Genomic DNA, 23,009 nt, shown 5'->3' with positions numbered 1-23,009 from the left:
GGTTCTTCAGGTCCTTTTCTTCTGAAACCAAGTGTTGGACTTTTAGAAGTTATCATAATAGCAAGTGAGTCTCAGTTCAAATGTCTGGAAATTTAAAGAAGTTCAAAATAGCTTTGACCATTGAGTGGTTGTAGACACATCTAGTAAAAGTTTCATTCTTAGTATATAAAGAAGATTGGATAAAAGTCAACTGATATCAATTTATTTACATATATTGAGCACTTACCATTGCACCAAGCTCTGTCCTAAATGCTTTATATACTTTATCTCATGGGCATTTTATAATAATCTTATAAAATAGGTCCTTTTCCCACCTCTGTTTTTCTGTTGAAAAACTGAGGCTTATGGAAATCAAGTTGCTGGTAAGTGTTTAAGATTCAAATTCAGTTCAGCCAGGTGTAAGAACGTCAGATGACTATGTAAGCATCTAATTCAGCTTGAAGTTCTGAATTTATGTTAAAGATATTATTTCCTTAGACTTCTAAATTTTATTAAATAACAATTTCTGTTATTTTTATTTTAAGATTTGACATGTATGTAAGGTGTAATATAGTTTTGTGACTTTAGCACATTGTTACTGTTGTTGGCATCTCAGTAATAGGTTCTCTTAAAATGAATTCCAATTCAAGAGGATCTTGCTTTAAGTAATCCTGTAGTAGTCAACGTAGGCTTAAGAATAAAAAAGTAGTTCAGCAATCCTCTTATTTTTGAGAGAATTTACAATAAATTATTTTTAAATAATTTATTCTAATGTTAGTATTTTATTTATAGATTTTTATTTATATGTAACTATTTAATAAAGTTACTATTTGTAAAACAGATTGTAGTGATTTAATTTCTTAAAACTTCACAACATAGTTTATACACCTAGTATCTGAGATTTTTATATAGTAAGGTTTATTGTTACCTTCCATATTGCCTAAAAAACTATCTTAAATTTCATAAAGAATTCAGTAGAATTTTGCACTTAGTTCTTCTATCACTCCATTTTAGGATAGTGCATAAATTTAATTTGAATTATATAGTGACTTTAGTGGTAGTGACCTATCTTAGTCATTTTCAGAGACTTTTAGCTCAGAGATAGGAAACGTTTTAGGATTTATGAAAATGTCATAGTCTTGGTATAATTTTATCTTAATGAAACCTTTATTCCACATGTACCTTTTAATTCTTTGCTGCTTTCTAGTTTTATCTTTATAACTTTTCATATGTAATTAATCCTATTAAAGTCACTTCTATGGAATGTTTCTGATTGTCATTATTATAAGGAGGAAAAATGTTTCTAGGATACTGTTGTACAAAAATGTACAGTAATTGATGTAACAACACATTTTTTGGTAGTATAGCTTTAAATGCACAAAAGTATTTTTTAAAAGCCAGCTCTATAAAGAAGTCTTTTATAACATCACATTCTGGCATAGCACTCTAATCAACTATATAAAAAACTTTAAATATCCGTTTTTCGTAATAACAAAAAGAGATAATGTGAATAAAACAAAAGTAATAATGATAGAAAAGTATCTTTTTAATAAGGTATATTTTAATGTTTATGAGACCAATGTTGAAATCTTGTTATTACAAGGGTGCTGTATATCAATCTTTAGTGTCTTGTTTTCTGGAGCTGTTTTCCAAGCATATCTGTTTTGAGGAGGTGTGACAAAATACTATCTGCTTTTAATTTATTGAATGACAAAAATTTTTAAAGCTTTGTTTCCATTGTGCATGTTCTTATAGGCGAAACAGTTATATATAATAATCATTCCAATTTGTAACCAGATTGTTGAATTATGTATATTTATGTGGTGACAAAAGCTGCAGAAATTCATATTGCCAAGATGATTTCCTATATATTGGTGAGGAGGAGGGAGGGACAGTTCATGGAGAAACATATCTGAACATCTTAAAATTTGCTAAGTTATTTAAAGAAATAGCATACTAAACTTAGTCATTCACACTTGTTGTGATCAGTATTCTTGATCGGGATCCAGTAATATCAAAATTCTAGAGAAAACATTCTCCAACACTTGAAATACTTACATTTTCCTTTAAGACCTACTGGGTGATAGAAGGTTATTGCCATCACTGAAGCTTTGTTGCCTTTTTCTATATTATTAATGATTATTTTTCTGAGTTTTTCCTTTTTTGAGTGAGTAATGTTTTTATTTTTCAATATAGTGAATAATAGTACTGAAAGTCCTATAAAATATCTGAAAATTACATTTTTTGAGCACTTACCTTGTATCAAATGCTAAATGCTTTTTATACATTATTTGACACACAACTCACAACATCCTTCTGAGATAGGTCCTATTTCTCCCTCTATTGGGCAAACTCCATCTTTTATGAAACATAAGAAATATGCAGAGACATAAAGATAAAATTTCAGTTAACTCAGTTTTAAAACACCAGATTTTCAGGTCCCAAATAAAAGTTCCAATGTTTATTTTCAAAATAGTTTGACTTTCAGACATTGATTCATTTTAGTAGATTTTCAGACACATACTCTCTGCTATTTAAGAAATATTCTAACTTGTTCTCCTCCCTCTTTTTTTTTCCTTTGCATTGTTTTCAGGATATTTTTATCTAATTGCCTTTTACAGACTAAGATAAAAATTCCTTTTATTTTATTTTTGGAAACTTTTTCTCCCTGTTGACAATGTAAAAGGTTACCATTTGTTGTGTATACACTAAATACCAGGCGCCTGTGCTAAGTATTTGACCTGCGTTATCTCAAGTGGTCTTTCCAACAGCCTTACAAGGCAGGTACTATTGTTATCATCCCCATTTTACATATAAGAAAATTGAGGTTCAGAGAGGTTAAATTACTTGCCCAAGATCAGAAAGTCAGTGGTGGAACTGGGATTCAAATATGGGTCCATCTGACTCCACAGCTTATGATTTAACTACTGCCTTATGTTACTGCTATAGACTTTTCTGTTTTTCTGTGTTTTTCTGTATACAAATAACTTTACTCTTTTAAGTAGATTTCAGCAATGTGAATATTGTTTTTCAGCTGTGAGTAGCAGAGTGCCCGCTGGTTCAAACAGTTCTTCTCAGACCACAGAATGTCTTACATCTGAACCCTGTTCACAGTCTCCAAGCAATGTGGCTTCTCATTCTATGCCCCCTGTATATCCTTCAGTTGACATTGATGCACATGTGAGTAGATTTTTTTATTTAAACTTATTTTGCACATTCTGATTTTCTTTGTTTGGAAAGGAATCATTGCACATTCATTGTGAAAATAAATAATATTTGCTCTTCAATTGATATCCCTATGGTAAACAAAAAATCTAACTTATTTTTTTTCCTTCTTCTAGACTGAAAGCAATCATGACACAGCATTGACACTAGCTTGTGCTGGTGGTCATGAAGAACTTGTATCCGTACTGATTGCACGAGATGCTAAAATTGAGCACAGAGACAAAAAAGGTAAGAAATGTCAGTCAGAAATAAAATGTGAGTGTAATTACATCAGAAAACAATTAGTTTTTTCACTATTGATAAGTGGTTCCTAAACTATCTCAGTGCAAAGATGGATAAGCATATTTCAATTAGGAATATGCAGATCTGTTAATCTACAAAGCCAAATTATTCTCCAAAAATTCAAAAATTAGAGTGTAGATCATCAGTGAAGCACAGCAGTTTGTGGTGGCCTTTCTCCTTAATCCAAAAGTAGAACATGCAGAGACGTCAAAGTTCTCTAGGAGTATAAACTTTAGTAGTTTTGTTTGACTTAGCATTTCCTTTTTATCAGACGTTTATGGGTTTTTGTCTATGTTGTGTTATGGGATTTTGTCAGTCTTTGTTTTTGTCTTTAACTAACAAATTAGGGTTTAGAGCAGTTTTATATTAAATGGTTACAAGTATCTACCCTAAATACCTTTTTCTACTAAAACAGTAGAGAATTGAAAACAGTGGCTTAATAAGTAGAAAACAGATTTGGTTGAGATTTTTATTTTCTGATTTAGGTTTCACACCACTGATCCTGGCGGCAACAGCAGGGCATGTTGGAGTTGTTGAAATCCTTTTGGATAAAGGTGGAGATATAGAAGCACAATCTGAACGAACTAAGGATACTCCACTTTCATTGGCGTGTTCTGGGGGACGTCAGGAGGTTTGTTAATGTTAATTTTCTTTCTTTTTTCACTGAGAAAGGTTTGCCTGAGCTAACATCTGTTGCCAATCTTCCTTTTGGTATATGAGCCACTGTCACAGCATAGCCACTGACAGATGAGTGGTGTAGGTCCATGCCCGGGAACCGAACCCCAGCTGCTGAAGCAAAGTGTGCTGAACTTAACCACTAGGCTACTGGGGCTGGCCCTTAATTTTCATTTTGTAAACATTTTGCTTGTATTTTAAATATGCACACGCTTAGTAATTTAGCTACATGAATAAAACTTGCCTGTGTTTTGATATGTCTTTATACTAAGTTTAATGAGAATAGTAAATGCCCTTTTCAGGAATCTGTTTCTTGCCCTTTGGGCAAAATAAAAATTTTCTTTATCCTTACCTTTATTGGGAATGAATGAACCACATTCCTGACACATTTGAAGTGCAAATTCATCACTCAACCATTGACGAATAGAAAGAGTGACATCTTGTTAGTTCAATATAATTGGGATTTTGAAGCTCCAAATTCCTCGATATGAAATTGAATCCATTTCTCTAGTGCTGATATTTGAATATTTAGGGCCTAATTAATAAAATGTCAGATATTTAGACAAGGAAGTTATAGGTCTCATTTCTTTGTGCTTCCTTCATTATAAATTGAACAATTGATATAAACTGGATTTCTCTTTTCATGTTTTACTTTGTAGGTGGTAGACTTGCTGCTGGCTCGAGGTGCAAATAAAGAACATAGGAATGTGTCTGATTATACACCACTGAGTCTAGCTGCATCTGGAGGATATGTTAATATCATTAAGATTCTCCTTAATGCTGGGGCAGAAATTAATTCAAGGTATCTATCACCTGTTAATTTTATTGCTCATCATTAGTACTTTGGAGTTAAGTGTCTTCCCCTAAATATTTGGGCAGATACATTTTTTCCTTCTTTTTTGTGGGGAAGGTTGGCCCTGAGCTAATATCTGTTGCCAGTCTCCCTCTTTTTGCTTGAGGAAGATTGTCGCTGAGCTAACTTCTGTACCATTCTTCCTCTATTTTTTTATGTGGGATGCCACCACAGCGTGGGTGGACGAGTAGTGCTAGGTCCATACCCAGGATGTGAACCTACAAACCCTGGGCCGCCAAAGCAGAGCATGCGAAACCACTACACCACCAGGCCGACTCCTGGGCAGATACCATTTTTAGACATGTAATTTTATTTTTTTTAAGATTTTATTTTTCCTTTTTCTCCCCAAAACCCCCTGGTACGTAGTTGTATATTTTTAGCTGTGGGTCCTTCTAGTTGTGGCATGTGGGATGCCGCCTCAACATGGCCTGATGAGTGGTGCCATGTCCACGCCCAGGATCTGAACCCGCGAAACCCTGGGCCACCGAAGCAGAGTGGGTGAAACTTAACCACTCGGCCACGGGGCTGGCCCCACATTTTTAATTAAGATAGTACTGAAGTTTCAAGGCCAACAATTATTCCTATAATGTGCTTATAAGTAATCACAGCTTATTTCAGCTATCATGGCTGTTTTTAAAGAGGTTTTATCTTAGAAAGTACTTTGTTATGCATAGTTGGAAATTTATAGCCTCTAAATAGGGATTCTGTTTTAAATTGTGAGATTTCCCTATTCCTAATTATTAGTCTAAACAAATAAAATCTATTCATTGGTGTTAAAACCTTTCTTTTTACTGAAACATTTTCATCTTTTATGATCTCTATGCTTTTTAAAAAACAATAGGCAACATATTATTTTAATTTTCTAAGCACTTTTTCCCCCTTAGGACTGGGAGTAAACTAGGTATTTCTCCCCTGATGTTGGCTGCAATGAATGGACATGTTCCTGCAGTGAAACTGCTGCTTGATATGGGTTCAGACATTAATGCTCAAATAGAGACCAATCGGAACACAGCTCTCACTTTGGCCTGTTTCCAAGGCCGAGCAGAAGTAGTGAGTTTGCTTCTGGATCGAAAAGCCAATGTTGAACATAGGGCAAAGGTAAGCATTTTATAACTTGTCAACTACTTCAGATATATTTCTAGGAGAAAAATCATGGCATTTCAACTCGAATGTGCTATTTTAAATTGTCTTAAGTTAAAACTGGTGCCCTGATGCAGGATTGAGGAATTTTGCTATACAGTGATCAGTGACTCACTGTCACTATTCATGCCTTTTATTAAGGACAGTAAAGAGAATAGAATCAGTGTACTTTTTCTTACCTCAGCCTTGAGTGGCTCTCTGTTAATCCTTCATTTTGCAACTTTTGAATACAGTAAGATTATTTTACACTAAGATATTTTTGTAGTAAGATTATTTTGTAGAGTCCAGTAATATAGATTCTTAAGGAACTTCTTTAGTGAGGCACGTACTTACCATTGGTAAAAACCCCAATCAAAAAATTACTGCATAGATTATAAAATTAAGAAAACTAAAATCGAATCTGACCATGACAAATTCTGACAGCTTTATGACTATTTGGCATTTAGAAAGTAGGAGTTAGTATGTCAGTGCTTTGAATTTCTATGCTTAGAACTGTTGGGTACTTAGAACCCTAGAAAAAAGTAGCTTATGTGGAATTCTTTATAATCAGATAATGACCAATCTGGTAGTCATATCAAATTGGAAAGGTTTGAATGAAAATCTTATGTTTTCTCCCTGAACATCATTAGTTACATTTCTTAAAATTTAATGCAACATTTACGTTTTTTAATCTTAAAAATGAAGAAATGTAGATTTCCCTCAAACTTTTCATCACACAAAGAGAAATGAGCTTTCCTGCTATCCAGTTTATCCTTTCTTTTTTTCTGGAAAAGATTTGCCATGAGCTAACATCTGTTGCCAATCTTCCTCTCTTTTTTTGTTTTTTTCCTCCCCCAAATCCCCGTACATACTTGTATATTCTAGTTGTAAGTCCTGCTAGCTCTTCTATGTGAGCCACCGCCGCAGCATGTCTACTGACAGACAAGTGGTATGGTTCCACAACTGGGAACTGAACCCAGGCCTCTGAAGCAGAGAGCGCCAAACTTTACCACTAGGCCATCAGGGCTGGCTCTCTCCAGTTTATCTTTTTGTATTACCAGTACTCAGTGTGGCCCACTTATCTATTAGAAGTCCTAGAGAAATCCATATTATTTTGGAAATTATACCAGTAGGAAATATTTTTTGGCAAAAATGTTGGAGACCAATGAGCAAAAGACATATGCATAAAATTTATAAAGTGATATTTTAATCTGTTTTACCCTAGTTTGAGTAGGATTGGAGGAATTTATCCCTAGTTATTTAGCAAGCTGCATTCTTAGACAGAGTATATTCTAAACAGTTTTCCCATGAAACATTGTGCCTTATTTTTCTTTTTATTCATTTTTAATATCACTGTTCATTGTACAGGGAAGTTATCATCTTGTGTGTAAATTTATAACAGTATAGGAGTTATGAAATTTTTTTTAACATGAGAATAGTATGTTATGATAAATAAATTCATTCTAGCATGTCTTACTGAATAACAATTTTCACTTGCTATTTAGTGAAATTCATAACTGAATATTGCATAGCTCTTTTATGAGAGAATATCAGAAATAGAATCCACTTTAAGTCAATTGTTTTAGTCCTTTAAAGAAGTTATATTAATTTACTTGCATAACTTTTTGGTTTAAACAGACTGGTCTTACCCCCTTGATGGAAGCTGCTTCTGGAGGATATGCAGAGGTTGGAAGAGTTCTACTAGATAAAGGAGCAGATGTCAATGCGCCCCCTGTGCCTTCCTCAAGAGATACTGCTTTAACAATAGCAGCAGACAAAGGGCACTACAAATTTTGTGAGCTTCTGATAAATAGGTGGGTACATTTTATATTTATATATAGAACCTTCTGTGGTCCCTTTCACTTTTCAGAGCCTTTACAGTTAATACAGTTGTTTTACTTTATAGACATTCTAAAGTACAGATTTTTTCCATGCTATTTTATAAAAGATAAAAGATAAATAGAGGACAATAGAAAAAAGTCAGCCTCTTCTCATAGAAACTATATTAACATTCTTTGCTTTTATAGGGGAGCCCATATTGATGTTCGTAACAAAAAGGGAAACACACCACTTTGGTTAGCATCCAATGGTGGTCATTTTGATGTGGTGCAATTGCTAGTGCAAGCAGGTGCTGATGTGGACGCAGCAGATAACCGGAAAATCACACCACTTATGTCAGCATTTCGCAAGGTAATTTGATATGGGGAAAAAAGATAAAATTTAATAATTTTAAGCCGATTCTAAGTTGAAAGCATGTGAGAAAGATAAATTGATTTTGAAGCATTGACTGTATTTCCATACACAAACCACTGCTATCTTTCCACTCTCTTTGTAGCCAAATCTAAGAGCTATATGGTAGTTTGCTATAAGCAACTTTGTTGTTAAATTGCTTGGTATCCTGACTAGTTTTGTTATATTGTTGTACATGAAACATGGGCTTTAAGGACAGATATATGCAGATGGGTGTCTTCTCTACCTAAGGAGGAACAAAAACAAGTGGACTCTCATAAAATCTTATTATACCTCCTATATATATTAAGGCTCACTTGTTTGCTATATTTTAGAAAAACTTCCCATTGCAATTATGATAAACTATAAACTACTTAACATAGCTTACAGAGGCCTGTATGATTTGGCTCATGCTAGCCACTCCAGACCAATCGTTTATGCTACCCTTCCCTTTTGCTCACTGTGTTTTAGCCACTGGCCTAGAATGCACTAAATTTTTAACTGCCCAAGGGCCTTTGCTCACTGGTTTCTTTTTTCTTGAAATGTTCTTTCCCTTGCTTTTCACCTGGCTCACTTCTATTCATCCTCTAGCTCCCATTTTAAATGTCACTTCTAAGAGAATCCTTCCCTAACACCCAATTTGAAAAGGTCCTCTTGTTCTCTTTTATAGTACGCTATTATTTTCCTTATCCCAATTTGTAATTATACACTCAAATATGTATTTACTTTAAAAAAAATTATTTTATTGGGATCATATTGGCTTACAGCATTGTGTAAATTTCAGGTGTACATCACTATATTTCAGTTTCTGTATAGACTGCATCGTGTTCACCACCAACAGTATAGTTATATTTATCACCATACATATGTGCCCCTTTAACCTTTTCACCCTCCCCCGACCCCTTTCTCCTCTGATAGGCACCAATGTATTCTCCTTATATATATGTTTATCTTCCACATATGAGTGAAATCATATGGTATTTACTTTTTTAATGCCTCTCTCCCCAGCTAGACTGGAAGATCCATGAAGACCAAGATTCATGACTGTCTTTTTCACTACTGTTCATACCCAGTTGTTTAGCACAGTACCTGACACATACCAGGTGGTCACTAAATAGCTATTGAATGAAAGCAGTATAAGTTGTGTCTTAAAAGAAAATCTTAAGATATTTTCTAGGCTTAATTCTTTTTACCAATTTTTTTCTTTCTTTTTAATTGAAGTATGATTTATATATGGTGAAATGCACAAATCTAAGTTTGATAGTTTGAGCTTTCAAAAATGCATACACCCATGTAACCTACACCCCTTACAGATATAAAATACTTCCATAATCCTAGAAAGTTCCATCACGCCCATTCTCAGTTAATTGCCTGCCCCAGAGGCAACCACTTTTCTGACTTTTGTCACCATCAGGCTAATTCTCAAAGACGTTTTAGAACCTTATTAGGAGGGGAAACTATGCAATTTGCTTAGGTTAAAATAGGTGTACATGGAATTGATTACAGATCATTCAGCCCCTGATAAAGGCATTTAGAAAGTGTTTTACCTGATTCAAGTCATAGGACTCAGATCAATGTGACAGTCCACCTTGTTTATTTAGTAAGATAGAACCAAAATAATGCTTTGAAATCTAGAACATCCTTTTTGTTTTAGGACTAATTTACCGTTTATACTGAGATTCATTTCATGTCACCAATTTTTATTTTATTAATAGATTTATTCTAAGAGATATTGTTTTTCTACAGAAGTTTTTCTACTTTCAGTGGGAAGTGAGCAGATTAAATTAAAGAGAAACGTCTTTTGACCTACCATATATTCCTGAGCATGTTGTACTTATCTTTTCTGTTTATAAACTCAACATTGTTCTAATTTTCATAATTTCCATTTTAAGTTTAGTAAACTCTGGATGTGTTACTATACCTTTTACTCTTAAGTTTTTAAGCATATGGGCAAATTTTCAAGGGATTCTTTTGTGTATTTTTTGTTGTAATCCTTACAGGGTCATGTAAAAGTTGTTCAATATTTGGTGAAGGAAGTCAATCAATTCCCTTCTGATATAGAATGCATGAGATACATAGCAACAATTACAGATAAGGTAGGTTTAATAAACTGTTGAAACACATTTTTGTTCTTTGTGGAATTATATGCCAAATTGTGCCACTAGCAATCTGTTCTTTTTGTCCTCCATAAGACTGATAACCTGATTGTTCTGTGTTTGTTTCTCCATTTGCAAATGGAGAATGGGTATAATACTTTTGATAAATTATTTTGCGATTTCTATTTTGGACCATAATTACAGTGACTGCAGCTAAAGTTTATTACTAGACTTTTAGCCTGATAGAAAGTTTTCTGAGAACACATAAACTTTTAAGGAAATGGTACCTTATTTTGATGAAAGACTGAAACATGACCAGACTCAAAGATAGCTTGATTTGGTTTAGTGAATTTTCAATTGATTGAGCTTTAAGCCCTGGACTTAGGTATGCTCATCAGCTCAAGTTTTATTTGGCTTGTTTATGTTATGTGTTGCGATATATATATAATTACATTTTCTGCTATAGGAACTGTTGAAAAAATGTCACCAGTGTGTTGAGACAATTGTGAAGGCTAAAGACCAGCAGGCTGCAGAAGCAAATAAGAATGCAAGTATTCTTTTAAAGGAACTTGATCTGGAAAAGGTGAGTGGGAAAAATAATTTTCCTTATTAGAAAGTGTTGAAAATCTGCTAGAATAAATTTGCCACCTATATGACCCATAATCTTGTTAACAAAACCTCTTTCAAAAGAAATGATTAATAGACTGTCGAACCACCATCAATTTTTTAATTCTGACTTTTTGCTCATAAAAAGTATTTTGAACTTTATAGATGAGAGACTACTTTTTGAGCAGACCACAGTTTACCAAATGTGGTTAAAACCACTGCCTAAGTGGTTTTAATGTTAAAACTTAGGCAGTGGTTTTAACATTAGTTTGAGAAGAAATTGAGTAAAACATTGGAAATCTTTTGTTTATTATAAGATCTGGGCTATAAGTGGTTTATTAGATCCTTAATTAAAGAGTAAGTGTCTAGTATCCTAGGATGTGTGGTATAATGGAAAAAATTTAAAAAACAAGATCGTTTTTCTGAGGCTCAGGCTGCTTACCTGGAAAATGAGAATGATGTTATTGATTGTAGAAGTTATATTAGAAGAACAAACACCATGATCAAGAGTTATTATAGGAATGCGGGATATAGCATAACATGAAGATAATTTGTTGATGATTAAGAAAAAAATATGATCATTTTGAGAGATGCTAAAATTTTGACACCAATTCTTAGTTTTAAAAAAGCAAAATTTGTAAGCTGAGAACAGAAAATAGCTTACAAATCAATGATAAAAAGATAACTTGCTCAGAATAAAAAAATGATCACATGAATGGGCAATTCACAGAAAAGGAAATACAAATGTTCAATAAATAATGGAGAGTGCCACACTTCATGAATAAACAGAAATGTACAGTAATAGAGTACTTAAATTTTTTTTACCAGATTGGCAAAGCTTAAAATTTAAAGGTTTGGTAATAGCTGTTGATGGCAAGGGTGTGGAGAAGTTATTACTCTAGTATGATTTTTGATATATGGTGTAAATTAGTATAACTATTAACAGAGATAGTTTGACAACAATGAATTAATAAAACGGGTGCATACCCTTACTCCAGCTATTCCACTTACCCAGAAAGTTAGCCTAAGGTAAATAATTACGCACATGCTCAAAGATGTGAATTTATAAGGACATTTATTGTTGCATTGCTTATAAGGGGGAAAAATATAAACCTTAAAGTCTTATCATTAGGGAATTAAATAAATTTTAGTACCTTCTTGATAAACTTGATTACAGTTAAAATCAGAAGGGGAAAAAAGTTATGTTTATTGTAAAGTAAAGTGAAGTTTGAAGTTAGATGACTGCTAAGGTCCCTTCCACGTCTATAATTTTTATTTTTGTGTAACTACCCGGGAATATGATCAGCAATTCCCTAAGTAGCCAATTTGTTCTTAGGCCAACAAAGTGATGAAATAATTTTTAGCTTAGTCTTCAGCCCCTTTCTCGTTTACATAAGGGGTTGGCAAACTTTGTTTTAAAAATGCCAAATAGTAAATATTTCAGGCTTTGTAGGCCATATGGTCTCTGTCATAACTCCTCAACTCTGCTGTCATAGCATGAAAGCATCTGTAGACAATAGCTAAATGAATGAGCATGGTGGCTGTGTTCCAGTAGAACTTTATTTATGGACACTGGAATTTGAATTTTGTATAATTTTCATGTGTCACAAATATTATTATTTTTTTCAACTACTTAAAAAGTAAAAGCCAATCTTAGCTTTCAGGCTATACAAACATAGGCAGCAGTCTGGATTTGGCATACAGTCTATAGTTTGCTGACCCCTGATTTAGATAAATAAAAATGTCAAAGAATAAGTAATTTATGCCTCAGAATAGTAAATTATAGTTTTGAGGAAAATGCTTTTACTTAATTACCAGGAGAACTAGACTCTATGAACAAATTCTTATGATGAAGCTTTTTGGATAATTTCCATAGAAATCTGAGTAACTTGATATGTTTTCTACTTGTTTCCAACTTTCATTATGATGCTAGGTAACTACTACCATGTTCCCCTTTCTGAAAAAAAGATATCTTCTCGTACTAACCAAAGCAAAACCTAAAGGTGATCAGAATTATGAATGTGGCTTAAAATAATTATATAAAGTAGGGAAAAAATAATTTCTATAATTGCCTCTTGTCAGTATTTTTACTGTGAAATTTGTTAGTATTTTATAAAGATCTCAATATCTGCATTTTAGTCAAATAAACAGATGCTACATAAATGTATTGTTTAACAGCTTTACTAAGATTTAATTCACATACCATACAATTCACCAATTTAAAGTGTATAATTCAATGACTTTTAGTGTATTCACAGAATAGTGCATTCCTCACCACAGTCAGTTTTTAGAACATTTTCATTATCCCAAAAAGAAACCCCACATCCCTTAGATGTCACCACCTACCCCTTCAATCCCTCCCTCCTGGGTAACCACCAATCTACTTTCTGTCTCTATGGATTTGCCTATTCTGGAGATTTCATATAAATGGAATCATTACAATATTTGGTTCTCTGTGACTGGCTTCTTTTCACTTTATAATGTTTTCAAGATTCATCCATGTTATAGCATATATCAGTTCTTCATTTCTTTTTATTGCCAAGTAATATCTCGTTATATAGATATACCACATTTTGTTTATCCATTCATCAGCTGATGGACATTTAGATTGTTTTCACTTCATAGATGTTCAAGTTTGTTTTTTTTTTAATATGGGATGCTTCGTGAATTTGCATGTCATTCTTGTGCATGGGCCATGCTAATCTTCTCTGTATCATTCCAATATTTTTAGTGTATGTGCTGCTAAAGCACATACATATTTTTGTATGAATGTGTTTTCATCTCTCTTGGGTATATATCTAGGAATGGAATCGCTAGAGCATATGGTAATTCTGTGTTTAACTGTCAGATTATTTTCCAAAGTAGCTGCACCCTTTTATATTCCTACCAGCAGTATATGAAAGTTCCAGAACCATTTCCTTATAAACACTTTCTTTATCTGTCTATTGATGATAGCCATCCTAGTGGATGTGAAGTGGGTATCTCATTGAGATTTTGCTTTGCTTTTCCCTTATGGCTAGTGATATTGAGCATCTCTTCACGTGTTTATTGGCCATTTGTATATGTTCTTTGGAGAAGCATCTATTCAGATTTTTTTCCCATTTTTTAATTAAGTTATTTGTCTTTTCATTATTGAGTTGTAAGAGTTCTTTATAAATTCTTGATACAAGTCCCTTACCAGATGTATGATTTGCAAAAATTTTTTTACATTTTATGAGCTGTCTTTTCACTTTCTTGATGGTTCCTTTGAAGGGCAAAAACTTTTAATTTTGATGATGTTCAGTTTATCTGTTTCTTCTTTTATTGGTTTTATAAGTGTGTGTTGAGACTGACCTCCAGGGGAAGCCCCATGTATCATAAACAAAATCATAAAAAAAATCAAAAATAATATCAAACAAAAATATCATTTCATTCTTTATCTTAAATTATTGCATTATTGGTAAAATGATTATACCTACTTTATTTGCAGTCAAGAGAGGAGAGCAGAAAGCAGGCTCTTGCAGCTAAAAGAGAGAAAAGAAAAGAAAAGAGAAAAAAGAAAAAAGAGGAGCAGAAAAGGAAGCAGGAAGAAGATGAAGAAAACAAACCTAAGGAGAATTCAGAACTACCAGAGGATGAAGATGAAGAGGAAAACGATGAAGATGGTGAGAAATGACCCATCCAAATTAGTAATAAAGTTCTCCTGTGTTTATCAACTTCATTTTGAGTGCTTTTTGCTCTAATTAATTCTAGTTAAATATTCAATTACTATTGTAATCTGAAATTGACAATTGACTTTTACAGTAAATATTTCTAAATATTTTATATTGAAAAGTGATACAGAGAACCAGAAGGGGGAAGGCAAGCACATAATTTGAAGAAGTTCAGTTGTAATTTGAGTTCCCCCATAAAACAGCACCTGTGTCCTAAAAGTGATACAGTAGGAGGTTTGCCAGCTTCTCTTCAGGTTCTTCCCTACCCCCTCCTCCCTCAGTTGGAAACTGAGGAGAGGTCCAGTTCCTCAATACATTTTTAGCCTAAGGTTCAGGCTGAAAGCTATACATGGCTGGGGTTCATTACTCTCAAAGAGTTATTTATTGTACAGTCTGGCAGTGCTTGTAGTAGGTGAATAATTTTGCTCTATTTGAATTCTAATTCTGTAATACTATTTGAAAATTTCTTAGATTCAAACTGTATTATGATTTTTGGTTAGTTCATAAGACTAGCATTGCCGATCTTAAGAATGTTAATGGTGTGAATGTTTCATATGAAGTTAGACATCAAAATATGATATAGTATATTTGTTCTAACAGCAGTAAAGTGAATACTGGTGAAAGGAAAATATAACCTAAGGGTCTGAATTATTATGAATTATTGGTCATATTCTGTCACAATTTGTTTTGAGATCTGTGGCTCTCAGTGTGATTTTTATCCTTTTTGATAATTTCAGTGGAGCAAGAAGTTCCCATAGAACCTCCTAGTGCAACCACCACCACCACAATTGGAATCTCTGCAACATCTGCAACATTCACAAATGTGTTTGGGAAAAAAAGGGCCAACGTGGTGACAACCCCCAGCACCAATCGGAAAAATAAGAAGAACAAAACAAAAGAGACCCCTCCCACTGCACATTTAATATTACCAGAACAACATATATCCTTAGCACAGCAAAAGGCAGATAAAAATAAAATAAATGGAGAACCCAGAGGTGGTGGTACAGGTGGAAATAGTGATTCAGATAACTTGGACAGCACAGATTGCAACAGTGAGAGTAGTAGTGGTGGTAAAAGCCAAGAGTTAAATTTCACTATGGATGTGAATTCCTCTAGTGATAGGAGATACCCCTCGCTGCTACTCCATTCCCAAGAAGAAAAGACGAGTACTGCCACTTCCAAACCTCAAACACGGTAAATTTTTTTGATTTGTTAACGCTACATCCACCTTTCCTTTTTCATGCTTGGCATAAGAATTTGAAGTACATTCTTCAAGCACAAGTTGTGTTAAACAATTTAGGTCTACCACGTTATCTGTCTTCAATATTCAAAACTGAAATTCACCACTCTTCTCCTAATCATGTGCTAGTTATGAAATGAGATTATTAGAAATTGACATGATTCAATTTTGAAGTTGAAGATATTAGCATACCTTGATTTTATTTTAACTATGTCATTTTTATTGATTGTAGTCCAACTTTTGGGTTCTGAATCTATTTTAATAGTAAAATAGATGATGGACTTGTTGCTCTGTTTCTATTTTTCTGAATTCTTGATAATTTGATGTGCCAAATTTAATTTAAATATTTAAGCATAACTTTGTCTATAAAGGAATATAATCTTGAATTTCTATCTTAAAATTTATCTTTTATTGGACTTGATATTTCTCTCTTCTCAGACTTGAAGGCGAAGTGAATCCTAATTCCTTATCAGCAAGCTACAAGTCAGTATCATTGCCATTAAGCTCTCCAAACATAAAGCTAAATCTGACTAGCCCTAAAAGGGGGCAAAAAAGAGAAGATGGGTGGAAGGAAGTGGTACGAAGGTAAGCAGATTTAGTCTCATCTTTTTAACTTTCATAGACCGTATAGATTCTCCTCTTGTGAGATGGTTACTCAATTAATTAATGAATAATTTGAATGTGGTTATTATTTTAAACTGCAGTCCCATGCTGAATTCAGAGTAGGCTAAAGCAAAATTAGAAGCAATACATAAATTTTGCGTGCATATTTTATATGACACAACAAATCTTGACTTTAAAATAACAAAAAATATTTTATTAAAACATAAGATTTACAGAAGTTTACAGACTAACCATACAAAATAGTCACAAGGGAAGATTCTTAAAGGGAAGGTTCCACACTTGATAGCAAAGTCACTATTAGTGAGAACTGTGATCTTTGTTTAATGGTCCCACTTTGGTTCAGTCAGTCAAGCTTGTCCATATACAGCATATCGTTTAAATAAAGTTAGACGTGGCTAGAGAGCACATTCTGAAAAATTGGTTAGCTGCTTTTAACCAGTGCAACTGGATTACCGTAAAAAGGGGGGAAGGAACCCATCAAATTAAAACTACCTTCCCCTTCAAAAAAAATAAAATAAAGAAAAACACCTACACCCCTGCAACTACCTTCATTTACCCTACTTTGTGCTTAAACCATGATGGGGAAATGAATAAAAGCAGAGAGAGGCTACTGTGTTTAAATGTCTCACACAGTCAAGATGATACTGCTAGTCTTTGCTCATGCTTTACAACAGGGAATCAGGACAAGATACAGATTTGCTAATGTGCACTTAATCACCAAAGAACTGAGATGTCTAGGCTTTTTTTTTATGTTTCTAAGACTTTGTATCCATTAAATGCAAACAAAAAAGGAAGAAGTCTTGGCAGAACAGAAGTGATACATACTTGATCAGATTGATTTAAGTATTATTCATGGCATATAGCCTATTCCATGCTCTAGCTTTCTGAATATCTAAATATGTTCTTCCCAGCTTGTCCACATTAAGATGATAAATTTTGATCATGAAATCTACTTTAGGGGCTGCCATTGGTTATTCTTCCGGAATGAATAGTTCCGAGTTTGAGGGTTTCTCCCTCAAAGGTGAAATCCTGAGGTGATTCAAAGGTGAAAGGTGACCACATGAAAATAATGGGTGTTGCTCTCGTCTGGTTCTGCCAGCAAACATTGGGTTTCCTTGATAATCCTGTGGGGCAGCTGGGCCATTTTGTCAGATCCCAAGATCAGCCTCTGCTCCACTCACCTCACACACAAGTGGAAGTCCCTGGCTCCATTTGTGAGTTGCTTTTTATGTAGTTCAAATCTAAGGCTTTATTTTTTTATTAATAAGTATAAATTATTGATATTGATAAGCTAGCCTTTTTTATTCAGTATGGAGTTTAATAATATGGTATGCATTATTTTAATTTAGAAAGAGTCAATACATATGGTCATTGCAGTTTAGTTGACAAGTAATACTTTGGGAAGATTTGAATGCTTAGCTTATGAGTGATTTAAATACAGTTTTTGTGTTAAATGGCAATGTAATTTTTACCTTTACTAAATTAAATTCAATAGGATAAGAGGTCAGTTCTAAAATAAAAGCTTCTAGTAATTTCCTCTTTAAGGTGTGAGAAATGTTATTCTACAAATGTCCATGAACATGCTTACTAAGACATCTTTCTAAATAAATACATTTACTAGACAAAGACTTTTGATTTCATAAACTCATATGTAGTCTTCATTTTATAGGTCAAAGAAATTGTCTGTTCCAGCCTCAGTGGTTTCCAGAATAATGGGAAGAGGAGGATGCAACATCACTGCAATACAAGATGTTACTGGTGCCCATATTGATGTGGATAAACAAAAAGATAAGAATGGCGAGAGAATGATCACAATAAGGTAATTGTGAAAAATTATATTGCTAGTTCTGTATGGAAATTAAATGTTATTAAAAGCATACTTTTGTTCGGTATGATACAATCAAGAAGTTTATTTCATGGGAAAGATTACCTGGTTTTTTAAGGTTTTGATCTTACTTTTGTTTTTTTTTGTTTTCTCATCAGGGGTGGTACAGAATCAACAAGATATGCAGTTCAACTTATCAATGCACTTATTCAAGATCCTGCTAAGGAACTGGAAGACTTGATTCCTAAAAATCATATCAGAACACCTGCCAGCACCAAATCCATCCACGCAAACTTCTCATCTGGAGTAGGCACTACAGCAGCTTCCAGTAAAAATGCATTTCCCTTGGGTGCTCCACCTCTTGTAACATCACAGGCGACAACATTATCTACGTTCCAGTCCACTAATAAACTTAATAAGAACGTTCCGACAAATGTACGTTCTTCTTTCCCAGTTTCTCTACCCTTAGCTTATCCCCACCCTCATTTTGCCCTGCTGGCTGCTCAAACTATGCAACAGATTCGGCATCCTCGCTTACCCATGGCCCAGTTTGGAGGAACCTTTTCACCCTCTCCTAACACTTGGGGACCATTCCCAGTGAGACCTGTGAATCCTGGCAACACAAATAACTCTCCAAAGCATAATAATACAGGCCGTCTACCTAACCAGAACGGGACTGTTTTACCCTCAGAGTCTGCTGGACTAGCTACTGCCAGTTGTCCTATCACTGTCTCTTCTGTAGTTGCTGCCAGTCAGCAACTGTGTGTGACTAATACCCGGACTCCTTCATCAGTCAGAAAGCAGTTGTTTGCCTGTGTGCCTAAGACGAGTCCTCCAGCAACAGTGATTTCTTCTGTGACAAGCACTTGTAGTTCCCTGCCTTCTGTCTCCTCTGCACCTATCACTAGTGGGCAAGTTCCCACCACATTTCTGCCCGCAAGTACTCCTCAAGCACAGCTTTCTTCACAAAAGATGGAGTCTTTCTCTGCCATGCCACCCCCTAAAGAGAAAGTGTCCACACAGGACCAGTCCATGGCAAACCTGTGTACCCCATCTTCAGCTGCAAATAGCTGCAGTAGCTCTGCCAGCAACACCCCAGGAGCTCCAGAAACTCTCCCATCCAGTAGTCCCACTCCTCCCTCCAATAATACACAGGAGGAGGCACAGCCATCCGGTGTGTCTGATTTAAGTCCTATGTCAATGCCTTTTGCATCTAATTCAGAACCTGCTCCATTGACTTTGGCATCACCCAGATTGGTTGCTGCTGATAATCAGGATACCAATAATTTACCTCAATTAGCTGTACCAGCACCTCGAGTTTCTCATCGAATGCAGCCCAGAGGTTCTTTTTACTCAGTGGTACCAAATGCAACTGTACACCAGGATCCCCAGTCTATTTTTGTTACAAATCCAGTTCCTTTAACACCACCTCAAGGCCCACCAGCTGCAGTGCAGCTTTCTTCAGCCATGAACATTATGAATGGTTCTCAGATGCACATTAACCCAGCAAATAAATCTTTGCCACCTACATTTGGCCCAGCCACACTTTTCAATCACTTCAGTAGTCTTTTTGATAGTAGTCAGGTGCCAGCTAACCAGGGTTGGGGAGATGGTCCACTGTCCTCACGAGTTGCTGCAGATGCTTCTTTCACTGTTCAGTCAGCGTTCCTGGGTAACTCTGTACTCGGACACTTGGAAAACGTGCACCCTGACAACTCCAAGGCACCTGGCTTCAGACCACCTTCCCAGCGAGTTTCTACTAGTCCAGTTGGTAAGTTATTGTAACTATCGCTGCACCTCAATTTAGGGCTCTAACAGCATAATCTAATCTTCCAAGATAATGATAAAGTTTTTATTTTGTAAATAGTATTGCGTGATCTTAAAGAAATGAGTATGTCATAAATAGTAAAGACCTTTTAATGATTGCTAATTGGATGGACAAAAAAGTAGCTGTAGGTAAATCACTCACATGTAATGAGCTGCTTTATATTCTCTGTATGATCTCGGTCCCTCGTACAAGGAGGTAATACCTTGTGTCAGTCCATTTTCGTAAAATTGGTATAAGACAATATTAATAAAAAAAGGACTCAGGATGCTTCAAGGATTCCAAATTTACATTTTTTTAAATCATACTAATTGCATTTCTCAGATTTAAAAGTTTAAGTTTCAAAGGTATTTAAGCACCAGTCCGTAATCTACATTCTTTGTTTTCAGTCTTGGGTGCTCATGCTGAATTTTATTTTTTTAAAGATTTTATTTTTCCTTTTTTTCTCCCCAAAGCCCCCCAGTACATAGTTGTGTATTTTTAGTTGTGGGTCCTTCTAAGTTGTGGCATGTTGGGATGCCGCCTCAGCATGGCCTGATGATTAGCGGTGCCATGTCCACACCCAGGATCCGAACCAGCGAAACCCTGGGCCGCTGAAGCAGAGCACACGAACTTAACCACTCGGCCACGGGGCCAGCCCCTCAGACTGAATATTAAATGATATTGTTTAATAGTACTCTGTATTATTTACATTACATGGAGCTGTTTGAAGAGATCTGGTCATTTATGGGCTCTTATCTTTAAAAGACCAACTTAGATTCAGCTATTCATTCCTCAAAATTAGAAATTTGCTGCTGAGGCATTATAATAAAGATATAGAAAGATATGAGGCCACTGTTGGCTTGGAGATATTTGGAAAACCAGAATCTATTTTCCAGAGTCTAAGAGCCAAATTTTAGTCCAATCCGCACTATTCTGAAAAACAAATTAGAAATTGTGCCTGACCTAGAATGGATGTAAGAAGAACTGTTGCCACTTAGGATTTTTCTTCCAGTTGGAAAACTGTCCCATAGCCCATCCTTCCTTTTCGCTAATAATGAACTGATCTATGTTGTATAAAATTTGTGAGTTTATGGATATGATATAGCCTTAGCTTTCACTTCAGAAATGTTTCCATTTACTTTTCAGGAAAACACAGCTGTTAACATCATCTTTCAAATAGAAATACAAGCTTACATGAAACCATCTATGGTCCAAAATATTTTCTAGGATTTTTTTTTCTTTTCTAGAAATAGATATCTATTTTAACTTCATTTTGGGGAAACTAATAGAGGTTTTCAAAGGCCCCAGGGTGAAAGAAGAGCTCATTGCAAGTGCTCTGGCTGTGGTAGAAAGCATTAGTCCTTGACTTGAGGGTCACTAGCTAATATGTGAATTTAGAGTGCCTTAGCCAGAATTAGATTTCAGATCTCTCATATTCCAGTGTGTGAGCTCTTTGCACTCCACCTACTGCATCCAAGAAGAAGTGCAGATTATGAATGTCTGGAAAAAAAAATAGTAAAGGAAATCATCCATCTAGTTTGGTAGACAACAAAATTTTGGGACCTTAATTATTCAGATCCATAACATCAAAATTATTTATTGCTAATAAAAAATAATAATAATAAAAAGAGCAAGCATTAATCCTTGACCTTCCTTCTGGGGTCCAGGATTGATTAAGTTTGACCTCATTTCTTAATTGCCTGTATGATTTCTTTTGTTGATGCTCTTCTTGCATGGATATAGTTTACTCACCTGGTTTACAGGTAATAAATAGTAATACTTAAGATGGGAAAGGATGTGGACAAATTGGAACCCTTAAACACTGCTGGTGGAAATTTAAAACAGTATAGCCATTTTGGAAGAAGTTTGACAGTTCCTCAAAAAATTAAAGAGAGTTACCAAATGATTCAGTAATTCTATTCCTAGATATAACCAAGAGAAAGCATATGTCTACACAAAAACTGGTACCATACCAGCATTATTCATAATAGCCAAAAAACGGAAACAACCCAATGTCCATCGACTGATGAGTGGAAAAACAAAATGTGGTGTATCTATATAATGAGATACTATTCTTCTTATATGTTATATATTATAATACTATGTAATAATAATATGTTAATATATAATGTTATTGTATTCCATATAATGAGATACAATAAAAAGAAATGAAGTACTGATTTATACTATAACATGGATGAACTTTGAAAACATTTTGCTAAGTGAAAGAAGCCAGTCACAAAGACCACATACTGCATGATTCCATTTATATAAAAGTTCCAGAGTAGGCAAATATATAGAGACAGAAAGTATATAAGTGGTTGCTTAGAGGTGGGGATATGTGGATGGATATGTAAAGGAGGATGGAGAGTGACAGGTGATATGTGCAGGGTTTCTTTTAGGGTAGACAAAAATGTTCTAAAATTGATTGGCATGATGGGTGCACAACCCTATGAATATACTAAACTGCTTTGAATTGTATACTTTAAATAGATGAATAAGACCTGTTTGAGAGAAGTTTTGACAGTTTTTTTGTGTTCGTATTAACTACTTTTTCCTGAAATGAACACCTATAGTCCTTTTCCAGACCCTTGTCCCCTTTCCCTAATACAGTCTCCAGAGAAAGCAATGCAATTTGAGAAGACTGCTAAATTCAGACATACAAACTAGATAGAAACTTTGATATAGTCTGCAACTCTTGTTGATTTTTTTTTATCAGATGGAATATTGAAATTATCTTTAGTTTAATAGTATGCT

The 23,009-nt window shown here is 34.6% G+C and overlaps 1 protein-coding gene and 1 non-coding gene across 19 annotated transcripts in view; one reads left to right on the top strand and one right to left on the bottom strand.

The window, feature by feature from the left end:
- The window catches only part of ANKHD1 (ankyrin repeat and KH domain containing 1), a 127,511-nt gene that overhangs the window by 86,054 nt on the left and 18,448 nt on the right, over positions 1 to 23,009 (top strand). For 10 of the 18 annotated variants that reach the window (XM_070232738.1, XM_070232737.1, XM_070232740.1 and 7 more), the window contains 14 exons: positions 3,014 to 3,159; positions 3,321 to 3,432; positions 3,972 to 4,117; positions 4,821 to 4,963; positions 5,899 to 6,112; positions 7,772 to 7,947; positions 8,161 to 8,323; positions 10,363 to 10,458; positions 10,925 to 11,041; positions 14,534 to 14,708; positions 15,494 to 15,950; positions 16,435 to 16,581; positions 18,290 to 18,439; positions 18,604 to 20,216. In XM_070232738.1, coding sequence (XP_070088839.1) covers positions 3,014 to 3,159; positions 3,321 to 3,432; positions 3,972 to 4,117; positions 4,821 to 4,963; positions 5,899 to 6,112; positions 7,772 to 7,947; positions 8,161 to 8,323; positions 10,363 to 10,458; positions 10,925 to 11,041; positions 14,534 to 14,708; positions 15,494 to 15,950; positions 16,435 to 16,581; positions 18,290 to 18,439; positions 18,604 to 20,216 — 3,855 coding nt within the window. Of the gene's footprint in view, positions 1 to 3,013; positions 3,160 to 3,320; positions 3,433 to 3,971; positions 4,118 to 4,820; positions 4,964 to 5,898; positions 6,113 to 7,771; positions 7,948 to 8,160; positions 8,324 to 10,362; positions 10,459 to 10,924; positions 11,042 to 14,533; positions 14,709 to 15,493; positions 15,951 to 16,434; positions 16,586 to 18,289; positions 18,440 to 18,603; positions 20,217 to 23,009 lie in introns of those variants that run through there. The other 8 variants (XM_070232745.1, XM_070232744.1, XM_070232750.1 and 5 more) reach the window with 2 other exon arrangements.
- LOC111767974 (U6 spliceosomal RNA) lies at positions 13,710 to 13,815 on the bottom strand. The gene has a single exon (XR_002799936.1). It is a non-coding gene; the product is annotated as a U6 spliceosomal RNA (small nuclear RNA).

The sequence above is a fragment of the Equus caballus genome, chromosome 14 (genome assembly GCF_041296265.1).
Source record: "Equus caballus isolate H_3958 breed thoroughbred chromosome 14, TB-T2T, whole genome shotgun sequence".
Classification (NCBI taxonomy): Eukaryota; Metazoa; Chordata; class Mammalia; order Perissodactyla; family Equidae; genus Equus; species Equus caballus.
This window is presented reverse-complemented; position numbering and strand designations above follow the sequence as displayed.